The sequence below is a fragment of the Astatotilapia calliptera genome, chromosome 6 (assembly GCF_900246225.1).
Source record: "Astatotilapia calliptera chromosome 6, fAstCal1.2, whole genome shotgun sequence".
NCBI lineage: Eukaryota > Metazoa > Chordata > Actinopteri > Cichliformes > Cichlidae > Astatotilapia > Astatotilapia calliptera.
This window is the reverse complement of record NC_039307.1, coordinates 22,916,096-22,937,083: the sequence shown is the minus strand read 5'-3', so window position 1 is coordinate 22,937,083 and position 20,988 is coordinate 22,916,096. Positions and strand designations below refer to the sequence as shown.

Below are 20,988 nucleotides of genomic sequence, written 5' to 3'. Positions count from 1 at the left end.
GCCTACTGACCACATGCCGTGGAGCCAAAGCAACAAGCCGACAACTAATTGTTAGCCTTCCATCTCAGGAAGCCAAACCTCATTTGACACTGCAGACTGTGTTTGTTCTCCTAAGGAGCTGTCTTCTTCTCTACCATGGTGGATAACCGGTACGCCACAGCTCTGGTTATCGGCTCCGTGCTGAGCCTGCTGGCCACAGTGTACCTCTCCGTGGCTGTGGGGACTCAGCACTGGTATGAGTACAATACCCCAGAAGTTAATAATACAACGCACAGCGAACCCGTATACCCCAACGGCACTCGGGCACTATGGTGGAGGTGTATCCTGGTAGCCAGCCCCTCATACTGGTTCAAATCTCCAGGTATTACTCACAGTGGCACACCTGTTCAGCGTCCTCACTGACCAATACTTTGTTTGATGATAGTGCTGCCTTCTAAATTTAAGAAGAAAATCTGGAACAAGATTTGTCTGTTAAACTCTATTTTTAACTTTAAGGAATTTTATTTAGATTAATTCTGCACATTGATTTACGTCACTGACTGTTCTGCACTCAGCATTGGTTTAACCAGTGCACTTGATTGTTATAATGCCCAGTCCCATGTTAAATGCTTTACATTGTTAATTAATGAGAAGACTTAGTTGGATTTGTGTTCTCTGACTTTTTTGGCTTTAGATCGGAAGATGGAAACCCGCTGTTCAAGCTTTAGTCTTTCTGATCAGTTAGGTACAAAGTATAAACCTGGAAATGAGGAAGAAGAAGACCTGCTAAGAACATGTGAGTGTATCCTTACTCTCCCTCAATCTATCCAGGGAGACCTGTAGTTCATAAAATATGTTTTGTTTTGTTTTTGTTTTTTCATTTTACTAAACGATTCTTACATTTTTTTTAACCCATCTTGGTCACATCTGCTCCCTTCACTGTCTTTACTCGCACATCATTTGTTAAACATTAGAAATTATTGACAGAGTTTGAGTTTAACCTGCAATGATTGTTGTGCAGACTTGTGGAGGTGCCAGTTTCTGCTGCCCTTGGTGTCTCTGGCACTGGTGTTCCTCAGTGTCCTCGTTGGGGTCTGTGCCTGCTTGTGCCGCAGCTTTACCCCGACCTTCTGTGTGGGAGTGCTCCATCTTCTTGCAGGTGAAAGAAACACACACATTTATGAGCATAAAAACTATAATATCTTGCATTTTTCTGAACTGACAGTTTAATTTCTTACTATTTTTACTGCATGAGTAATGTTGACAAAAACGAGTGGCACAATCAGTTCTAGGTCAAGCAGACTGAATGGTTGGTCCTTATCTGCTGCTGAATGTCATTTACACAGCTGGACTTGCAGCTACTGGCATGCAGTTTTGAACTTACAAGTTACAGGTGCATTCAATACAATTAGTGTCTCTTTGATCAGGCAACAAAAAGTGATTAAAAGGTGATTTCCAAATGCCCTTTATACACATGACTCCACATGACTTTGAGACAGTGTTTTAACTGACCATAGTGAGAAACCTTTAATGTTTCACTGCATCCAGTTTAAAGTTTTAGAGTTGGAGCTATAAGGTAGAAATAAACACAGAGCAGCAAGTGTTAATATCCTCTTTTCCCCACCATATTGTTACATTTACGTCCCTGTTATCCGTTTCTCTGATAACATCTCCGATTGATTCAGCCAATCCATTTTGAAGAGGAGTCCAATGATGTGTCAAATGACCTTTTTTATGTGAGAACCTGAAGCACAAAGCCCGGTTGAACAAAGATGGTCAATGCCCACCAGTGTGATACCTATTATCTCTGAGTGGACCTTTAACTTTTGTGAAGCTAGCTTACACAAAGTAATCCTGGCTATGAACATACTTGGTAGTACACCCCTCTGTAGTGACTTTCGGCTTCAGCTGTGCATGGCTTACTAGGGCTATAGATACCCAGAACCCTATAAAATCCTACACCATAACGTACAGCTTAACCTGATGTGCACCTTCCTAGAAATGTAACTACACGCCTGGTTCACACAGCCTGCAACCGCTGTGATTGTCCTGTTTAGTGCCATCGATTCCTCCTGTGAATTTCCAGCTACTTATTTACTTAATTTATCAGTGAGAGAAAACAATCATAGCATCGGTATGATTGTCACCAAGTTCCTGGAGGGAGTTTGTTGAAACTATTGGAATTGACATGAGGGGAGAAGTGGAAAAAGTTGAGGGACAAATATGTTTGCCCCATAAAAAACTGACCACAACAACGAGTGGGGACCCAGGAGGGGAAAAAAAGTCTCAGAATTCTGTTTGTTTTGATCTTGGCTGGCAGTGCGTGTAAAACCCTCGGACACGACCACACGGCAATTAACAAATAATGCACTTGCCCCGAGATAAATGTCAGCACCAATGTCAGCCAGGTTACATCGCAGTCTCTACAAAGATTCACAACAGAAGTCAAAATGTATGCAAATCATCCAAAACCAGCGGTGCTTATTCCTGAGGCTTTGAGACTGACGACCTTTGAGGGTCCCCAGAACCCACTTTGAAAACCACTGCACAGAACATTTGTTCAACAAAAAACTTCCCTCTGCTTTCATTCATTTACTTTGGTCTTAGCCAGAGTACAACGAAGGTTGAGTTCATCTGCTAGATTTGTTTCTGCTTTGCATTAGAAGCTTAGTCCTTTTTCCAAATGACCACAAACATAAACGTTTACATGATCTCATCCCGTTCCTTCATCACTGCTTTTGACTCCTCAGGTCTGTGTTCTCTGGGCACCGTCTGCTGTTTCCTGGCCGGGGTGGATTTGGTCCACCAGAATTTCCCTCTGCCTGATGGGGTGGAGGGCACTTTGGGCTGGTCTCTTTACCTTGCCCTCATATCCTTCCCTCTGCAGATGATGGCAGCTGCTCTGTTCCTGTGGGCGGCCAAAAGTCACCGCAAAAATTACACTCGCATGACCGCTTACAGGGTAGCGTAAAAGAGAGACTGACAATCATACAGTTTAAGACAGCTTACGGGTTTCATTACATCCTCAGAAAATGGTTTCCTGTTAGGAGAGGATGTAACTAGGATAAAGGGTGCTTTTCACTTCATCTGTAACAGAATTTTCATACTTAAAAAAAGGAAAAAAAAAATTTACAGTATCTCAGACCTGTAGAAAGGAGTGTTGGTTTAATACCATTTGAGTTATTTAACCAGTGCTTTTTCTTGCATTTCTAACCTGTGTTTTACCCAAAGCATGTTCTTAATGGTTTTAATCTTTAAGGGTTGCAGATCACTTACTATTTCTGGTGTAAACCATGTTTTTTTGTGCATTATTTTATTGCCTTCTTTTTGGTTGCCATTTTCTTCTGAAGCTGCTCACCACATTGCCCTTAACTTCACACCTGGAGTTATCCAGGACATGGTAGCTTTCTCTGTGCATGAAAAAATATTAAACAAGAGTTTATTTTATTTTATTTGTTTTACTTTTTTTTTTTTTTCTGCAGTTCTGTTTTTACATAATTTAAAATATCCAGCCTGTGCATGCCTTTTCATCATCGTCTGTGGTGATTGTTCATTTCAGCCTGTGGTATTTTCTAAGTGTCATCACAAATGTGACCACTCATCTGTCGCCTGTGTTTGTAGATGTATTAATTTAGTTAGTTTGAATATTTAAAAAGACAAACAAAAAAGCTAAAGTGATGCCACACAAACCTGTGACCTTAAGCCCCAAATGATCTGCTATACTGCCATTTTACACAGGGTTTGCTGCTCAACACCACCTAAATGTTTGCAGGCTGGAGTTTAAGTCGGTTCTCCCATCCTTTCAAACAGTTACTTGTCTGACGGCTTTGGTAAGCTTTCAGATGTTTACTGTTGATACAGTATGTCAGCGTTTCAGTGTGACTTTTTAAAATAACAATCAAATTTTCCAAAAAGTTCAAATCCTCTTGAATCTGTGACCACTTACACATTTTTGTGTGTACAAAAGTCCAAAATGAGTAATATGTCAGCACTGAACAAAACAAACTGTAATGTTTTGTGTCAGAATGATTTGTTACATGTCTGACGTGTATACACTCTGGCTTTTTGTAAATGTTTTTATGTATCCAGAAGCACACTGTACTGATTATGTCTTAATAAATTTGGCATTTGCTGACTTTTATCTTTGTTTCATGTAATCCCTTTTAACCTCCTAGGACCTGGCGTTCACATATGTGGTCATCACATTTTGGGTTGTCTAGACCAAAATACTAAATTTTGCTCTACAAGGGCCTGATATCCACTTACGAGGACATACTGCCGCTGTTCTATCGAAATTTAAAATGAATGACCTCTTATGTGGATCTAATTTTTCTCAAACAAAAATCAGGTAAAAGAAAAAAAAAAAAGATCAGGTAATTCTGTTTTTACATTCATCAGATCCCAATCAGCAAACAGAAATTAAAAATGCATGCCATGAAAGAGTTTGGGTCTTAGGAGGTTAAAGGAGACGAGTAAAGATGATGAGTTCTTACTTACAAGCTTACAATGTCTTGTCTTGTCTTACACATCTTCAGGAAGAACAATGGCAATTTGATATATTTTGTGAAAACAACAAAAGAAAATTTGAAAAAGAAAAATGCACTCCTATAGAGTGTGAAAAAGAAGGGTTTTTCAAGATCCAATTGATCTCAGGTCAGCAGGCAGCTTGCTCCAAAGAACAGGACCTACAGCTAATCCTGCAGTGTCAGATTTTAGTGTAAGTAGTTAAAAAAGTGTTTGCACATTTGGAACTGATTGCAGAAATATTTAAGATATTGCTGATGATCTGAGAGGTGTCGGTCATCTGTTTCGTCCACAGTTGACAAGAATCACTTCTCATCCCAGAGTTTTAGTCAGATTTCACTCAAAGTTGTACACCGTGACCACTTAATGGGTCTTCATCTGAACTGTGCTCAAGGTCAAAGTAAAATTCTTTGTTTTATGGGCTTTTTTGATCATTACTTTAAAACAAAGGCTTCTCAATTGCAGCTGTGCACTGTGTTAAGAACCACTTACTACATGCTTGTATTATACAATTAACTTTATTTATAACAAATTTTCATTAACACAGTTATAAAGTGTCTGTTGAAAGATTTAAAAACGTGTGTAAGGTATACAGAGACAACTGAAATCATCAAAGTCTTTTTTAAGCACAGTAGATAAATATGATAGATTTCTTTTGCATCTTTCATTGATCATTTCATCACTCACAGTGTAACGTTAGGACAAACCAATGTTGTAAAGTGTACTTGATAAACACACTGGAGCATGTAGTTGCTCTGACCGATGAGCATATTCCTGCTGATAATTGAGCTGATCCATTTATTTTATGTAAACCCAAATCAAATACACAATGCTAAGAAGATTATAGTTAAAATTCATTCATGTTCATTTATTCAGTCATTCATTCAAAAAGGATTTCTGCACGTTAAATTTAGCTTTAAAAAACATAAAATGCGTGGACTCCAACTCTAGAGCCTGTGCAACACACCACTCAGATAAAGCTCGAATAAGCTTCATTTTACATATTAACAGAGGGACTAGCAGAGCTCCTGTACTGCACTGGAGGATGGAGTTATGTTTTAGACACCTTATATTTGTCAGTCATGACATCACGTTTGTTCATTTGCATATTTCAAATGATCAGAATAATTCTCATTTCCTACTTTATTATAATTTAAAATTGGGATATTTAAATTTAGCACTCTCAGCCTGTCACTTTTATGGGTGGGAGTGTCAACTTTATCTTTCGAGCTAAATGAAAAGCGATCTTCTTCTCGTAGTAGGCGCACTCATTGACAAAGAAAGGGTAGAGGTCCTCGCCATCATACTTCACTGTCTCCCCGGAAAATGACATGAATATCGGATTGCCCCGCTGCAGAAGCTTGAAGTCATTATCCTGGAGAAAGACATGCAAATACGACATTTACTGCTTGACAGTCTTTGAATTCATGAATGTAAATGTTCAGATGAAACCAGGTTAGGAAGGCTTGTTTAAGGCCAAACCTTTAGACAACCTCTCAAGGATACTTGAGGGTGTGAGGGATTCTGCCAAAGGACTCAGTATTTATTTTGTGGACACTGGACATGTCTAATGGGCAGGAGACCCGAGGATAAGGATAAGCTAGACGGATAGACTGGAGAGGTTTTAAGTCTCTCAGCTAGCTTGGAAGCACCTAGGTGCTTCTAAAACTGCTGCAACTGTGACCTAGACTCAGATAATGAAAAGTGTGAAAGCTTAGACTATAAAACGTGCACCCATCTTGTACTGTACCTGTAACTGGGAGTGTATGGCAGCAGTGATTTCCCCAGTAACTGGATTCCTCGGGTAATCTATGCTTTTCACCAAGGTGTATGCTTCCACTTCACCCCCTTCAAATGTGCTTCCTGATGAGGATAAAAGTTGCAGAGTTAATGGAGTCATTTCACAAAGAGCTATGGTTTGATTTTGCCACTGTAGGTCCACCTGATGTTGTTGTTTGCCATTGCATAATTGTTCACGGTTAACCCCACTGTCTGATTTACTGATTTGTGATGACTTAAAGCTTCTCCAGTGAAGCTACCCCTCTGAAAATGAGGGAACTGTGTTGAAAAACGACTGTAATACCTCAAAAGTTAATGCAATGCTTTTGATAAACTTCTTCAATAAAAGTAAAAAGTCTGCACTTTATTCATGTGATGACTGTTTGAACCAACTGTTGTAGCATACAGCAGCAAAATGACAAAAAACATGTGCCATTAACCAAATATTTATATATAGCAAATTGCAGAGGCCACTTTAGGCCCTGCTCCCATTGAAACATCAGGTGAGGTGAAGCTCCAGCCACAGGATGTATTCTATAATTAATTGGTTAATTACACAGTACATTACACATGTGGGGAAGCATATGCATCCGATATGTTTCACCTCGTTATTTTGTTTGTTTGTGTAATGGGAAACATTCTTGTTTATTCTCATATTTAGATTTGTGACCTGGTGTAGCCTGCTCAACTATGTTATCTGCTGACTATATGAATCTCTGTGTGATACGTGATAGCTCTCCTGCATGCAGCAATTAAAAGCTTGGCCACAGCTGAAGATATTGCCATGGCAATTGTAAAAAAATGCAGCTAACTGAACAACTGCAGACTACAAAATTATTTAAATAAATATTTCAACCAAAGCTTATAAGAAGGGGCATTTTAAAAGCGGTAGCATCTTACCAGAATTAAATTCCTGAAGCCAACTGAATATATGATCCACTGCCTCTTTCACCATGTTATGGATATCTGCTCTGACCACACCATTGGGCTGTGGGCCGGCCTCTATTGCTGCAAAGAACAAGGGGAACAATCATCTAAATATTTAATAAGCTCAGCTTTGCAAAAGATGCACACAGACACACTTACCAAAGCCATGCTTGCCGACCGATTCTAAAGAATAAGCCTCAGCGATCGGTATGTCCAGCTGGATTGCTCTAACTTCCACAGAAGCCATTTTACTCTGAAAATCAAATATGTTTACTGTCGACTGCACACTGTGCTTAGGTACGATAGGCTGAGCTTTAAAATAAACTACATGTTTATCCCGGATTTTGATTATAGCTTTATAACCTGATTTTATTGAGTTAAGAACATAATTGCATGAGTGATGTACAAGCAACACAGACATACTTTTAATTTTTTTGATTGGAAAATACTACTACCCAGTAGAAACATTAAAACAAAGACTAAGAAAAATTCCTCAGACAGTTTAGTTAAAATTGGTGCTTGAAGACAACACATTATACAGCTTAATGGGGTTAACTTTGGTATTTGGGAGGATTACTGACAGGATTGTATTTGTATCTGTTATTGTCTGTGCTATTAATGACATGATAACACATGGCAACAATACACATTTAGGCACGTAGAGATGTCAAGTTCAAATTGAGCATCAGAATAGGGTAATGACTTTGAATATATTATGGTTGTTGGCGCCAGACAGGCTTATCTGAATATTTCAGAAACTGCTGATCTAGTGAGAATTTCTCATACAGTCATCTCTAAGGTTTACAGAGAATGGCCTGAATGAGAGAAAATATCCAGTGAGCAGCATTTTACTGGATGGAAATGTCTTGTTGATGCTAGAGGTCAGCAGAGAATAACCAGACTTCTTCAATTTGACAAGATGGCTACAGTTACCCAAATAACTATGTGTTACAACCAAGGTATGCAGAACAGCATCTCTGCAGTGTGGTCTTCTGCTGCCATCAGCTAAGACTGGAAAACTGCGGCTACAATTCATATGGGTTTACCAAAATTGCACAACAGAAGATTTAAAAAAATGTTGTCTGGTCTGATGAGTCTTGATTTCTGATGCAACATATTGATAGTAGGGTCAGACTTTGGTTCAAACAACATAAAGGCATGGATCCACCTTGCCTTGTGCATTCTTGCTTTTGAAAACAGCTGCTGCTATCTCACCATACCATCACTGCGAAGATTAACCTGACTTTAAGCAAAATTTAAGTTATTTGAACTTGAAGATATGAGACCTCTAGTAGTTCACAGTTTATGCATATTTTCTTTATCAGAAACATTATAGGTGCAAATTCCAAGTGCATGACTCGAAATATCTGTTTGTAGTACTCTTGTACCTGTAGGTACTTGAGAATGTGCAGGGTGAACCAGTCTATGGAGTAAAAGATGAAGCAGAGGCCCATGTTGGAAGTGGTGTTGTGGATGTCTATGATCAGGTCCATGGCCTCTTTGCTTCCTTTGGGCCCAATTTGAGCGTTCAGCTCCTGAGCTCGCCTCAGTTCATAGGGTGATGAATCTGTTACAGGGGAACTAGAATCGGGAAAATAAAACAAAGACGTCTCTCACACATGGCAGATTTGAAAAGTTTTACTTTGCTCTCACAGTGTAGCGCAGTTAGCCAAAACCTTTAAAACTTCATTACCTACATAAAGCTTTGGCATCAGTTTCGTTTTTGAACTTACTTTAGCAAGGCTTCTGTGAAACAGCGGTTAAGGTCGGTTTCTACGTATCTCCTGCAAATCTCCACAGCCCGTGGGTTTGTCAGGACAGTGGAGACAGAAACAGATCCAATTTTATCTATCTTCTCTTTCTGCAAATGTCTCACCATGTAAACCCCTGTCATCTCATTTCCATGAGTGCCACCACAAACGGCAACCCTGGACAGCGGTGGGAAAGACACAGACTCCATCTGTTTCCACGAGAAAAAAAAGAGGGTGCTAGGTTAATGTTGGATTCTCTTTTTCTGTTGTATAAACAAACAAACAAACCAAAAAAAAGTACCGATGATGTCCTGGCAGTCATTCATTGACTAAAGGGAGTGTAACCTTTGAGCTTTTTGAGGTGCAGCTTAAGGAAAGCTAGAACAGAATCAAGGTGTTCCTAGTGGAACAAATGATGAATTCAGGTTCACCTCCAACAAAAAAATAAATAAATAACAGCAGAAATATACATGTAAAGATTGAAACTCAAACACACACACACACACACCATCTCAATGCTGCAGTGTCATTATACTCATTATACTCCAGGTTTTGGATCACAGATATGATCCCAGCTGAAGAACTGGATCTGCTATTTACAATGTAAGTGATGGCAGAAATATAAATAGGAGCACACTGTGCTGTCATACAATCATATTACAATGTGACTGTAAGCACTAGTAAGTGCATAGTTACATCTACTACAACAGCAGCAGCAGTAAATGAGAAAAATAAAGTAGTAAAATCTGAGAAACTGGTTTTTAAGACTTTGGCAGCTTGCCTCTGTCAATACAGCCAATAAAATAAGCATAAAACTACATTAAATTGACTCCATGTCTTACCTTTCACGTCAAAATTCAACCTTGTTTAGCATTCACTGGATTCATCAACCTTTGAACCCAGAGGGGAAGTTGTGTCGGGGCAGAAGTGTGCTATTTCATAACCTAAAAAAAACACTTTTCAGCCCACAGCAGCTGCTTAGCTATTCACAATTCACACAGTACAAACCAACCCACATGCAAGTACAGACTGCTTCGATTGACTGCGCCCGCCTTCAAGCTTCCTTATGTTTGTACCTTCTTACAGCTGCCCTCCTCTATCCGTTTCTTCAGCTCAAATTTCATTTTTGTGATGTAACAGGAAGTCACTCTGTTGTTTTCTGCTAAACCAGCAGGAGCCGCTCTCATTGCTCTTTGGCCTGTGGTGCAACTTTGAGGTGCTGCAACAACAACAACAACAAGTAAATGGCACATAAGATGTTTCACTTCAGAGGAACCCAAACCTCGGCAGATGCTTTATTGCAGCTGTATCAAAACACTCCAAGCATTTCCACCACCACTGCTAACTATAAATAAATATATATATCTGATAATTTATTAGTAAACAAACAGTAAAAGCATGGGTGCTTTTGGGAAAAAGTTTGCTTAATTTTTTAGTTTATTGCCTAAAGAAAGGTGAAGCAGTCTAAAGTGATATAGGTAGGATTTAATTACAGTAGTTTTCTAGCAGCAGCAGTTCTTGGACATCTATTTCATCAATATCATACGAATCATTCAAATGAATGAATCTAGTTGATGAATCTGTAGTCTAAAAATGTTAATTACCTCACAACTTTGCAATCTTTCTTCTCCATACCACCGTACGTTTTCTCACACCCTGCAACTCTCGAAAGAAGACCTAAGCTCCATTTAGACATGTAATCCTCTTTGATCCGTCGCTTGATGATAAGCTGCTTCCTCTCACTCGTTCACTCTGTCGCTCTCTCTTTCTCGTTCTCCGCATCTGTCTGTCAGTTCAATTCAATTCACTTGATTTTATCTTTTGCTTTTACCCCGCAGGCTTTGCTGGCTAATGGTGCTCTGATTTCCTGTATTTATGAAGATATTTCTTTCTTTTTTCCTTGTTTTTATGTTGTTGGTTGTTTTTGGTTGTGTGAATGTGTGCTTTCTTTTTTAATTTTTATATCTATTTGTCAGGAAGTAGCTCACAAAGTGGCTCCATTGAATAGTGGTTTACTCATTTTTCTAATATTGTGGCTCAAGAGTTGGGAGTTCGCCTTGTAATCGGAAGGTTGACGGTTCGAGCCCCGGCTTGGACAGTCTCGGTCGTTGTGTCCTTGGGCAAGACGCTTCACCTGTTGCCTACTGGTGGTGGTCAGAGGGCCCAGTGTCCGGCAGCCTCGCCTCTGTCAGTGCGCCCCAGGGTGGCTGTGGCTACAATGTAGCTTGCCATCACCAGTGTGTGAATGGGTGGATGACTGGATGTGAAGCGCTTTGGGGTCCTTAGGGACTAGAAAAGCGCTATACAAATACTGTACATATATGTATACAAATACATTTAATAAGTGAAAGATCCCTGGTTTGATTCCAGGAGCAGACACAAGTCTCTTTGGGTCAGGAAGGGCATCTGGAAAACAAATAAATAAATAAATAAAATATGCAGAACTACCTGTCTTGTTGATAAGAAAACAGCTGAAAGAAGATCTATATGTCTGAATTAGACACACCATATTAAGGTATGTTCTGTGGTAAAACTGTGCATCTGTGTATACTGTGAAATCTGGCAAACACAACCTGTACTTTGGTGTCTGCAACTGTCCCATCACATGACATTTTGTGGAGACGCAAACTAAAACTAAAGCTGGAGAGTCACCCTACATGTAGATGAGCAAATGCAAGTCAATATGGGAGTGATCTAAACATGGCTGGAAGTGTTGCCAGAAGTACAAAATGTATATTTAAATCAGCTAAGTGAATAAATAGTAATGTTGCTCTTGTTGCTACCAATGAGGCCTTGCCCTTTAGGACCCTGTGTATGGTGCAGGTCCTTTGAGCTCTAGCCTCTGTGAAGTGCATGCTGACAATGCTTCAACAATAATAAACCAGGCATTGTGTAGATATGCATAGATATTAAAGCAAAAGCTTTTCAAATGTTGTACAGTGTGTTTGCTGTTTTAAAGTAAAGGAGATATAGGCCAAATTCATGCTGTGTCAGTGTCTCTGAAAAAGGAGACACTTCAGATTTGGTCCAAAGGGCAAAAGTTAATCTCTGATGAACGAGGTCAGAATAAAAATTAACAATATTACTTTCCAAGAACACTAAAAGTTTTTTCTCTTAACTTAAAGTAAATAATTAAACTCTCTTCTAAACTAGGGTATTTTCAACAACAAACATGGGTAACATTGTTCACAGTGACAAAAAACTAGGCTGGAATAGTGTGGTTTGGAAAAAAATGCACATGTGCTGCCCGACTCATTGTTAGCTATATTAGCATAAAGTTAAAAAACAAAACAAAAAACAAACACGAACGACTGAGCAATATTCATCCATTAATTAACAGAGTCAAACACAGATCTTGGGTTCACCCTCTCACACAGCATTACCATACTCAGTCACCTTTGTAGTTACCTAACTTATATAACAGATGTTTTAAATCTTTTTTAACATACTGCGGTGCTAAATGAGGCCTGTACGTTGGCCTGTCAGTAGTTTACACGCGCTACGTTGCTGAATCTTTCAGTTACTAGTTTCGCGCTTCTGACGTGGCAAGGGTGGAGTACACTGAGGCCTAACAAAAGGACCAGACCATCATGTGTGACAGCCAGTGGCGTGTCTAGAAAATTTTTGTTGGGGGGGCCAGGTAGGGGCACAGATTTGGAGAAGGGTGGCAGATTTAATTGGCAGATAATGTTTTAAAAAAAAATTCTACCAACCGTTAACCATAATTCAATAATCCTATAAACCTAATAACCAAATGCACTTTTAACTCTTATTAGAATGAGATTTTAACCACTACGGTGCAAAGTTTTTAGATACTGCGTTGATAAAGTACAAGAGATACAATCAGTGCTTTGTCAGTGTTTACTCAGCAGTCAAGGACATCAATATTTGCATAGTATTTTTACTGACATATAGTGCACATATGTTTTGGGCAAAAACATTTTTGAAAATTAAAATACGAACATTTGTAACAAACAATTGACAAATTAGCCAATGCAAAACTTTATCTGCCTGTTAAAAAAAGAAGATAATCTTCTCACAAACTGGTGTTTGATTTTGAAACAGGAAAAAAGTGGGGAAACAACTGAAAAGATTAATATTTGAATAAAACCTGAAAGCAAGTAAATACTTTCTATGCTGCCTTATCGTAAACTTTGGTAATATTGATAAAGAACAACACTGGCTGATGATAAAATACAGTCAGCTGGCATGGTGACACTGCCAGTATTAACCTGCAGGGCTGGACTGGGACAAAAAAATTGGGCATTTTTACTACAGACCGACCCACCAGGTAGTAAAGCCATAAAGACTTTGACTGAAAACAAACCCTGTTGTGACAGTGATGTACAGTCTTGTTGGTATATGTATGATTTCTATACATTTTACATCAGATAAAAACTTTGGTTGTAAGATTCAGATAATTATTTAATAAAAACTAGGTATTTTAAATGAGAATAAGAAAGAAAAGTATTTCTTTGTGCCCACCTTTCCCTGTTAATGCCCTACCTGCCCCCCTGGCAAAACTTTGCTAGATCCGCCCCTGCACAGTTACCAGCTGTCAGCTGCTTAGAAAAGGATGCTGGTGTTATTTGTCTCTCAGAAACAGTTCATAACTTCCCTTCAACTCATTCATGTCACCTAAAAGGTAAACCTGCTTCTCCATCACCTGTTCAGCTCTGATGATTCAGTAAGGACATCTCCTGGTTTCATCTTCATGTTTCCCTCTCACCACATATCTAAACAGACATCATGACCAGCAGCTTTACAGCTGTGGCTCCAGCAAACATCAGCTGATACTAGAAATTAATATTAAATACATTCTAACAACAGTCGATCAAGCTTAAACGTGCTGCTGTTGTTTAGTGCAACATCTGCTGGTTTCCTCTTTCTGGCGCAAAGTGGGCGATAAACAAGAGAGAAAAGCCGATCAGCTGATCATTGATCAGTTTCATGATTGAAGTAGCAACAGGAGAGGGAGGGGGAGAGAATGAGAGAAGAGGCAGCTGTGCAGCATAAAGACAGAATAAATCCAGCTTTGTGTCTTTTTTCCATTCTAGCTAAAGTCCGGGACAAACTGCTTCTCTTCTCAGCTCAATACGAAACGCGTAATATTTTCTCTGAATGAGGGACCATTCCATTTTTTTAAGGAGCCGTTGGCAACTCTACTAACCTTATGAATAAAATAAAGTTCACTATCAGTAACATCATAGCACCCACCCAGCTGTATAAAAACTCCGTCAAACTGGCTAGAACGCAGTATGAGTTATTGCAACTGACAGTAAAAAGTCAGCAACATGAAAATAAACTCCACCTAAACTTGGTTTATATCTGATAGACTGCAGGTCATAACTTCTTACCTGAAGTTCAGTTCACCTGACACTCGGACTGGTGGCTGCTTCGGGTCTCTCCTCCTGCCTCCCCTTCCCTCATCCACCTGTTGCCTCTGTGGAAGCTCCGTCATAGCCACCACCAAACAACGGAGTTATTTCTACACATCGACCTGCATCTGGCCAATCCACCACCTCTCATTGTTCATGCCATTACAAAAAAGTCACTGGGGATATGCCCGGTATGCCCGATGGCCAGTCCAGCTATGTTAACCTGCAACCAAATCTGCAGCTCCATACAGCAATGTTACGACTTAGATTATATCTTATAACGCATAACTCTTATGTTAGCTGCCCTCAGTAGCCTACTGTCTGAAATATTCCACAGCTGCAATAATTCTTTAAGTGTTATTTTTTTCCTTGGTATTCTAATTTCACCGAAGTTTACTAAACTCAACAAACTTGATATTACTTACCGGGACATTTATTCTGTCCTCATTTTCTTTCACCGAAAAATTGTTTCCTGCAGTGCCATCTTTCGCGCTTGGCTCTCCTACCTTTGCTAACGTGATGCGCATAGCGCAGAAGCGATGCTGCATTCACTTACACTCGGATATCTGAGCGTCACCGTGAAAACATAATCGGACATTTGATATTTGATTGAATTTTATTGTTTTGCCTTTGGGGTGGCACCTGGGGTGGCCAGTCTGGTTTGGGGGGTGGCCTGTGCCCCCCCAGGCCACCCCGCTGGACACGCCATTGTTACCGGGGCACGATCACCGGGGACCCGTTTTTCCAGCACACACGCCCGATACCACGTGACAACAAATACGTCATTTCCTGTTGACTAAAAAAAAAAAAAAAGCACCCTCTCACGGTCCTAGGGACCAAAAAAATTGTCCCGCCCGATCAGCGGGCGAAGCCGCTGCTGCACGCCGGAAATGAGGCTTCATTTCCCGCAGGTCTATCTAAGCAGCCCGCTGTTTTCCAGCCCGGGGTCAAATGTGGAGCAAGGGCGCCACCCGGTGGACAAATAAAAAAATTACAACTCTAAGGCCCGTCCTGCAAAATGAAAATGAACGCTAAACATCAATGATCCCTTTGACCGTAATTAATTTGCAGTGAAAAATAGCGTTTATAATGGGTTTCAATGGGGCACAAATCGACCACTAAGCACAATAGTGTAAGTTTGTCTGTAGCTTAGCCACTGAAGCTAATTGAAGGAAGTCAGACTTGAATTTTGAAATAAAATCATATCAAACTTTTTTTTTGGAGAATTTGGCTATAGTCCATTCAACACTGTGCAAATGGCATGTAATCAAAATTTGAAAATAGCCACAAATCGACCCAAGACCCTCCAGGGGTTTTAAGTACACGCAATATTTTCACTCTCACATTTTACTCTGTACTGGAAGACTTGTTCATTTTCAAGATTCATTCATCCATCCATTTTCTTCCACTTTATCCGAAGCCGGGTCGCGGGGGCAGCAGCCCAAGCAGAGAAGCCCAGACCTCTCTCTCCCCAGCTACCTCCTCCAGCTTATCCGGGGGAACACCAAGGCGTTCCCAGGCCAGCCGAGAGATATAATCTCTCCAGCGTGTCCTGGGTCTGCCCGGAAAACCTCGCCCAGGAGGTATCCAGGGGGCATCCTTGTCAGTTGCCCGAACCACCTCATCTGGCTCCTTTCGATGTGGAGGAGCAGCAGCTCTTCAAGATTCTCTCAAATAATTTTTCACCATATAAACTAAGGTTTTTTTATTTAGGCGTCATAGTTCTGAAGAGAGATATGTGTTTTTTAATAGGTGGACATTTCTGCCAGCAGGTTGGGGATTAAAAAGGTCGATCATGCTTGGCTAATTTGAGCAACTGTGCCAACTTTACAAAACTATACGTTTTTATACCACAACTCCCCGTTCAGCCTTAAATGCCAGAAGAAGAAGACTAGTCTCCCTAAATCTGACTCTGTTTATTACCGGAATCTGGAAAATACTGTAAGAAAGCTACATAAAGTATCAGCATTGAGTAACAATTTAAATTCACGTCCTCAGCAACAGCATTTAACAGTATTTCCATGTACTTCTTACCTTTGCAATTAACTGCAGGTTAAACGGCCCGGTGACTTGCAGCCACGATTAGGCTCATTGAGAGCAGGCATGTGCATGCAGACAGTGTTTGTTTTTACATCTGGTGGGTAACGTCCCTCCCTATATTTTTGGAACAGTACCTCTGAAGCTTGATTTAGATTTCTGCAGGAAATTTACGTTCTAACTTCAGATGTAACACCTCTTAACACTAAACCGGTCCATCATGCTGTTGTTTCCAGTTACAGCGTATATTTCCTGCTGAAGCATATTTCAGGCATAAGACAGAAACATTACAAAAATATACACCTGCAGGCCACTCTATTGTCTTTATTTGACTAAATGCACTAAATTGCTGCCACAAGCTTTTGAACACATGTACCTAATAAAGTGGCTGGTGAGTGTCCTCAGTCCCAGCTCGGATACAGATGTTGAAGGAAACGGTTTCCAGGGCCTAATCCGTGGATCGGCTTCCTCCGAGGCGTGGACGTCTATCAGCAGAGAATGTACCTTCACCTATCAGCAGAGAATGTCCCTTAGTCTGTAACACAGTCAAATATATTCTCAAGTAATATTCAAGCATGCCATTCAGCGTGTTAGTACGAGCTCGGGAGCAGCTTGGGAGAACAAGAAAACAGAGACTGCTTTAGATTGTCTTCCCAAATTGACTCAACTTTATTCACAAGTACAACAGTTTATATAGAGGGTAAAATTCATGAGACAGCAGATTATCAGTTTAAACCAGTACAGACCAAGATAAGGCAGCGTCTTCCTGCCCTTGGGTGAAGAAGCATCCTTTGTGTAGTGTATCAGTTCAGCTACAATTGTGATTATCTCAGCGACATATTTTCAAGGCACAAAACGAAAAGTTCTTTCATTAGTGAAATCTGAAACAAACCATTTGGCCTTCAACAGGCGTCTAAAAAGATTAAGAAACTAATGTAGCTGAGGGAGTGATCTCTGTGGTATTTCAACCTTGTACCAGCCTGTGATTCTCACACATCAATTCTTGGGTCAAAGAGAAAAATAACTAAAACAAAGGGGCCTTATTGAATGACAGAGTTTTCCTGTATAATGTCACTATAAAACAATATCCAGTAAATGCTCCCATGGTACTAAAATACCTAACAGTTCCACTCTTTTTTTATTATTATTTTTAAAAAAAAAAATAACTCAAATAGAAAGGAAAAATCACAAATGTAATAACATAATATAAAAAGCAAATCATAAAATGTAATAGTTCACAACCTAATGTTCAATATACACATCAGGAACATCATTGGTAACATCTGGCACATCCTCAGGATCAATTTGTGCTAATTGCAAATACATTGAAGTAGCTGTACTGGTAGATATATGGGTTATCATTGAAAATGTGGCTTGCAGAAATGTGAACAGGGTTGCACTTTACAATACGAAATAGTAAATAAAAATCCTAAGGTTAATGCAGTAGATATGATTAATAACCTAAATATATAAAAAAGACAGTTCTTTAGTCGTCTCCTGGCCTGGTCCCAGGTTCGAGAGACCCCGTATAAGCGTCGTGTGATGACAATGGGCATTTCATTTTCTCCATTATCAGGATGGAATGAGTCTATCTTTATCAGGTTAGACATTGTGTGGTACTCTAGGCTTTCTGTTCCTGCTGGATGTTCGAGTACCTTGCTGTTGCTCTTTCAGGCGTTGTGTGTTAATCAGTGATTGTGTGTGTGTAGGTGGATTGGATCCGGGCGTTGGCTCGCCTGAGTCGTCATCTACTTGATCCGACGCCTTAGGTGGTTTGGTGGGGCTGGTCTTAACCCTGCTGGCATGAATCCACTGAGGTTGTCCGTCTGTTAGGATGCTGGTTCTCGTCACTGCAAGTACAGTCTGGGGGCTGGAACATGCGCGGCCTCCCCGAATTTCCTTGGTTTTAGCGACTTCACCAACACCGCATCTCCTTGTCTCCACTGGTGGAACTGTGGAGGGGAAAGGCTGAGAGAGACAAACTTTCTGATAGTTATTATTCAGTGTTTCTACCAGATTGTGAACATAGTCGGACAATGCAGTGTCTATGTCCCCTTCCAATAGCGGTGCCCCTCTGGAGGCTGACCATGGTGTTGGAAACGGTCTTCCCATGATTATTTCAAATGGAGATAATTTGGTTGCTGCAGATGGAGTCATTCTAATCTCGCAGAGGATTTGAGGAAGTAATTTGACCCAGGTCGTTCCTGTTTCTATCATTGCTTTAGTCAGGCGGTTTTTTATGGTCCTATTCATTCTTTCTACAACTCCTGAACTCTGAGGATGGTATGGCACATGATATTTCCAGTCTATTGCTAGAGTTTTAGCACACTTTTGAATTACTTCTGATGTGAATGAAGGTCCTCTATCACTGTTAATTTGGTGAGGTATTCCAAATCTGGGTATTATTTCATTGCACAACTTTTGACAGACTACTTCTGCAGTTTCTTTTGATGTTGGATAAGCTTCTACCCATTTACTAAATTGGTCCACTATTACCAGTAAGTACTTGATGCTTCCTTGTGCTGGCATATGTGTAAAATCGATTTGTAATGTATGAAATGGGAAATCTGGTTGTGGTAAATGCTGATGTTTTGCTTTTGGTTTTCCTACATTAGTTCGTGCACATGTTAGACAGGTTGCTAATATGCGTTTTACTGCGTGTGATGTTTTCTCGATTACAAATCTTGATTTTATTGCTCCTATTACCCCTCTTTGTCCGACATGACTCACACCGTGAAAATGGCGGACAAGGATTGGCAGTAGTGAAGATGGGAGGGCAATCAAACCCTCAAGGTTTTTGTATAAGCCGTCTCTGTTATCTAAGGTACAATCATTACTTTCCCAGTAAGTGTAATCTAAGGCAGAGGCTTGCTCTTGTATGAATTTTAGGTCAACATTTGTTTCTAAATAGTCTGGGAGTGTGACAAGTGGCAGCTGTAAAGGCAAAGATAATACTTCCTTTCTGGGTGGTTGCTGTGAGGCAGCAGCTGCTTTTGCGGTTACGTCTGCAAGAGCATTTCCCACTGCTTCGTCTGTGTCAGCCGTGCTGTGCCCCTTCGTTTTAACAACTGCAATTGCCGATGGCAGCTGTATAGCCTGCAAAAGTCTTTGAACAAGGTCAGAATTAGCGATCGATTTTCCATCAGCAGATCTAAATCCTCTTTGTCTCCACAATGTGCCAAAGTCATGCACCACACCGAATGCATAACGGCTATCAGTGTAAATTGTTACCCGCTTATCCACATGTAACTCACAGGCGCGTATTAAAGCCATGAGCTCTGCTTTTTGTGCTGAGTGAAATGGTAATGAGTGAGCCTCTAGTATGATGTCAGGCAATGTCACCACATTGCCACAAAGAAATGAGTTGTCATTTGGTTTTGAACAGGACCCGTCCACATAAACAATGACTGAGTCTGGGATAGGTGTCTGCTCTAAGTCTGGGCGTGGTGCTGTGGATTCCTGTATACGTGTCATACAATCATGATCGTCAGGGTCGTCTGAACCATCCTGTCGGTCAGAGGAACACAGCATACGAATAAGTAAGTGTGCTGGCGAATTGGGTGTGCTGCTTGCTTTTATAGTGAGATTTGCTGTTGAAGTCAGTGTAGCTTCATAACCTGAGCGACGTTGTGCGGTCATATGTTGTGTAGTTATGTTTGCTAGAATGGTCGTGACCTGGTGATTGGTGTGTAGAATAGTGTCATGTGAGAGTGTGAGCTTCTCGCAGTCCCTTATCATGATAGAGCAAGCTGCTACTGCTCTCAGGCAGGCCGGCATCCCCTGAACTACCGCAGGCAGAGTCAGGCAGACCCAAACAAGGGGCGGAGGTCAGCGCTCCCTGTAATGCATTGAAAGAGGCAGTCATTTCTGTGGACCACAGTATTCGAGGAGGCTTGTCTTTTTTGCAGCATTCACGCAGAATGTGGTCATGAAAAGAACAGTCTGGTATCCACTGTCTGCAATAGTTCACCATGCCTAGGAAAGACAACATTTCCTTCTGTGTAGTGGGCCGAGGGACGGAGGTCACAGCTTTGACCCTGTCTGTAGTCATGGAACGTTGTCCGTGAGACAGTGTAAATCCCAAATATTGAACAGAAGTCTGACAGTACTGCATTTTCTTTGCTGATGCTTTGTGGCCAGTCTGTTGGAGGTGCTGGAGTAGCATGTGTGTAGCAGTTTGACATAGTTTTTCACTTTCAGCACAGAGGAGGAGATCATCTACATACTGGATCAGAGTACAGCCCTCTGGAGGAGTGAAGCCGTCCAGGGTAGCACGTACCACCATTGAGAAAGCCGCAGGGCTGTCTACCATGCCTTGGGGTAAGCGAGTCCATGTGTACTGCTTATCTCTATGTGTAAAAGCAAATATCGGCTGTGTGTCTTTATGCACAGGTACTGAGAAAAAGGCGGAGCACAAATCCACCACAGTAAAATGTGTAGCTGTTGCTGGAATACCTGTCAGTATGCTGGGAACATCTGGGACAAGAGGAGGTAGAGGCATAATGACTGCATTAATTTGCCTTAAGTCTTGTGTGAAACGCCATACGCCAGGTTTGTTAGGCTTTGGCACAGGATTGACAGGAGTGTTATATGGAGATACTGTGGGCTTTATT

At 40.7% G+C, this 20,988-nt stretch overlaps 2 protein-coding genes across 6 annotated transcripts; one reads left to right on the top strand and one right to left on the bottom strand.

Moving 5' to 3' along the window:
* The first annotated feature begins 116 nt into the window (after window positions 1-116).
* On the top strand, window positions 117-3,440 carry cldnd1b (claudin domain containing 1b). Its single transcript, XM_026171168.1, has 4 exons — window positions 117-361; window positions 674-775; window positions 1,001-1,138; window positions 2,730-3,440. The coding sequence occupies exons 1-4, from the start codon at window positions 136-138 to the stop codon at window positions 2,948-2,950; spliced, it is 687 nt and encodes a 228-aa protein (XP_026026953.1). The 5' UTR covers window positions 117-135; the 3' UTR covers window positions 2,951-3,440.
* A 1,562-nt stretch (window positions 3,441-5,002) lies between these two features.
* LOC113024258 (N-acyl-aromatic-L-amino acid amidohydrolase (carboxylate-forming) B-like) lies at window positions 5,003-10,892 on the bottom strand. 5 transcript variants are annotated; one of them, XM_026171154.1, is made up of 9 exons: window positions 10,037-10,090; window positions 9,803-9,904; window positions 9,262-9,360; window positions 8,943-9,169; window positions 8,598-8,790; window positions 7,369-7,462; window positions 7,183-7,290; window positions 6,254-6,366; window positions 5,003-5,878 (listed from the first exon to the last, which is right to left on the bottom strand). In XM_026171154.1, the coding sequence occupies exons 3-9, from the start codon at window positions 9,280-9,282 to the stop codon at window positions 5,687-5,689; spliced, it is 948 nt and encodes a 315-aa protein (XP_026026939.1). In that variant the 5' UTR covers window positions 9,283-9,360; window positions 9,803-9,904; window positions 10,037-10,090; the 3' UTR covers window positions 5,003-5,686. The 5 variants fall into 5 exon arrangements, with proteins under 5 accessions (XP_026026939.1, XP_026026940.1, XP_026026937.1 ...); XM_026171155.1 differs by lacking the exon at window positions 10,037-10,090 and adding an exon at window positions 9,977-10,006; XM_026171152.1 differs by lacking the exons at window positions 9,262-9,360; window positions 9,803-9,904 and adding an exon at window positions 10,565-10,892 and having other exon boundaries at window positions 10,037-10,179.
* Between the last annotated feature and the right edge of the window lie 10,096 nt (window positions 10,893-20,988).

Excerpts from the sequence above, each read along its gene's own strand:
- cldnd1b (XM_026171168.1), top strand. The coding sequence starts at position 136 with ATGGTGGATAACCGGTACGCCACAGCTCTGGTTATCGGCTCCGTGCTG. Across the intron at positions 362-673 it reads ATACTGGTTCAAATCTCCAG|ATCGGAAGATGGAAACCCGC; the intron begins GTATTACTCACA and ends TTTTGGCTTTAG. Across the intron at positions 776-1,000 it reads AGAAGACCTGCTAAGAACAT|ACTTGTGGAGGTGCCAGTTT; the intron begins GTGAGTGTATCC and ends ATTGTTGTGCAG.
- LOC113024258 (XM_026171152.1), bottom strand. The coding sequence starts at position 10,147 with ATGAGAGCGGCTCCTGCTGGTTTAGCAGAAAACAACAGAGTGACTTCC. Across the intron at positions 7,463-8,597 it reads ACATTCTCAAGTACCTACAG|AGTAAAATGGCTTCTGTGGA; the intron begins GTACAAGAGTAC and ends TTTGATTTTCAG. Across the intron at positions 6,367-7,182 it reads GCTTCAGGAATTTAATTCTG|GAAGCACATTTGAAGGGGGT; the intron begins GTAAGATGCTAC and ends TATCCTCATCAG.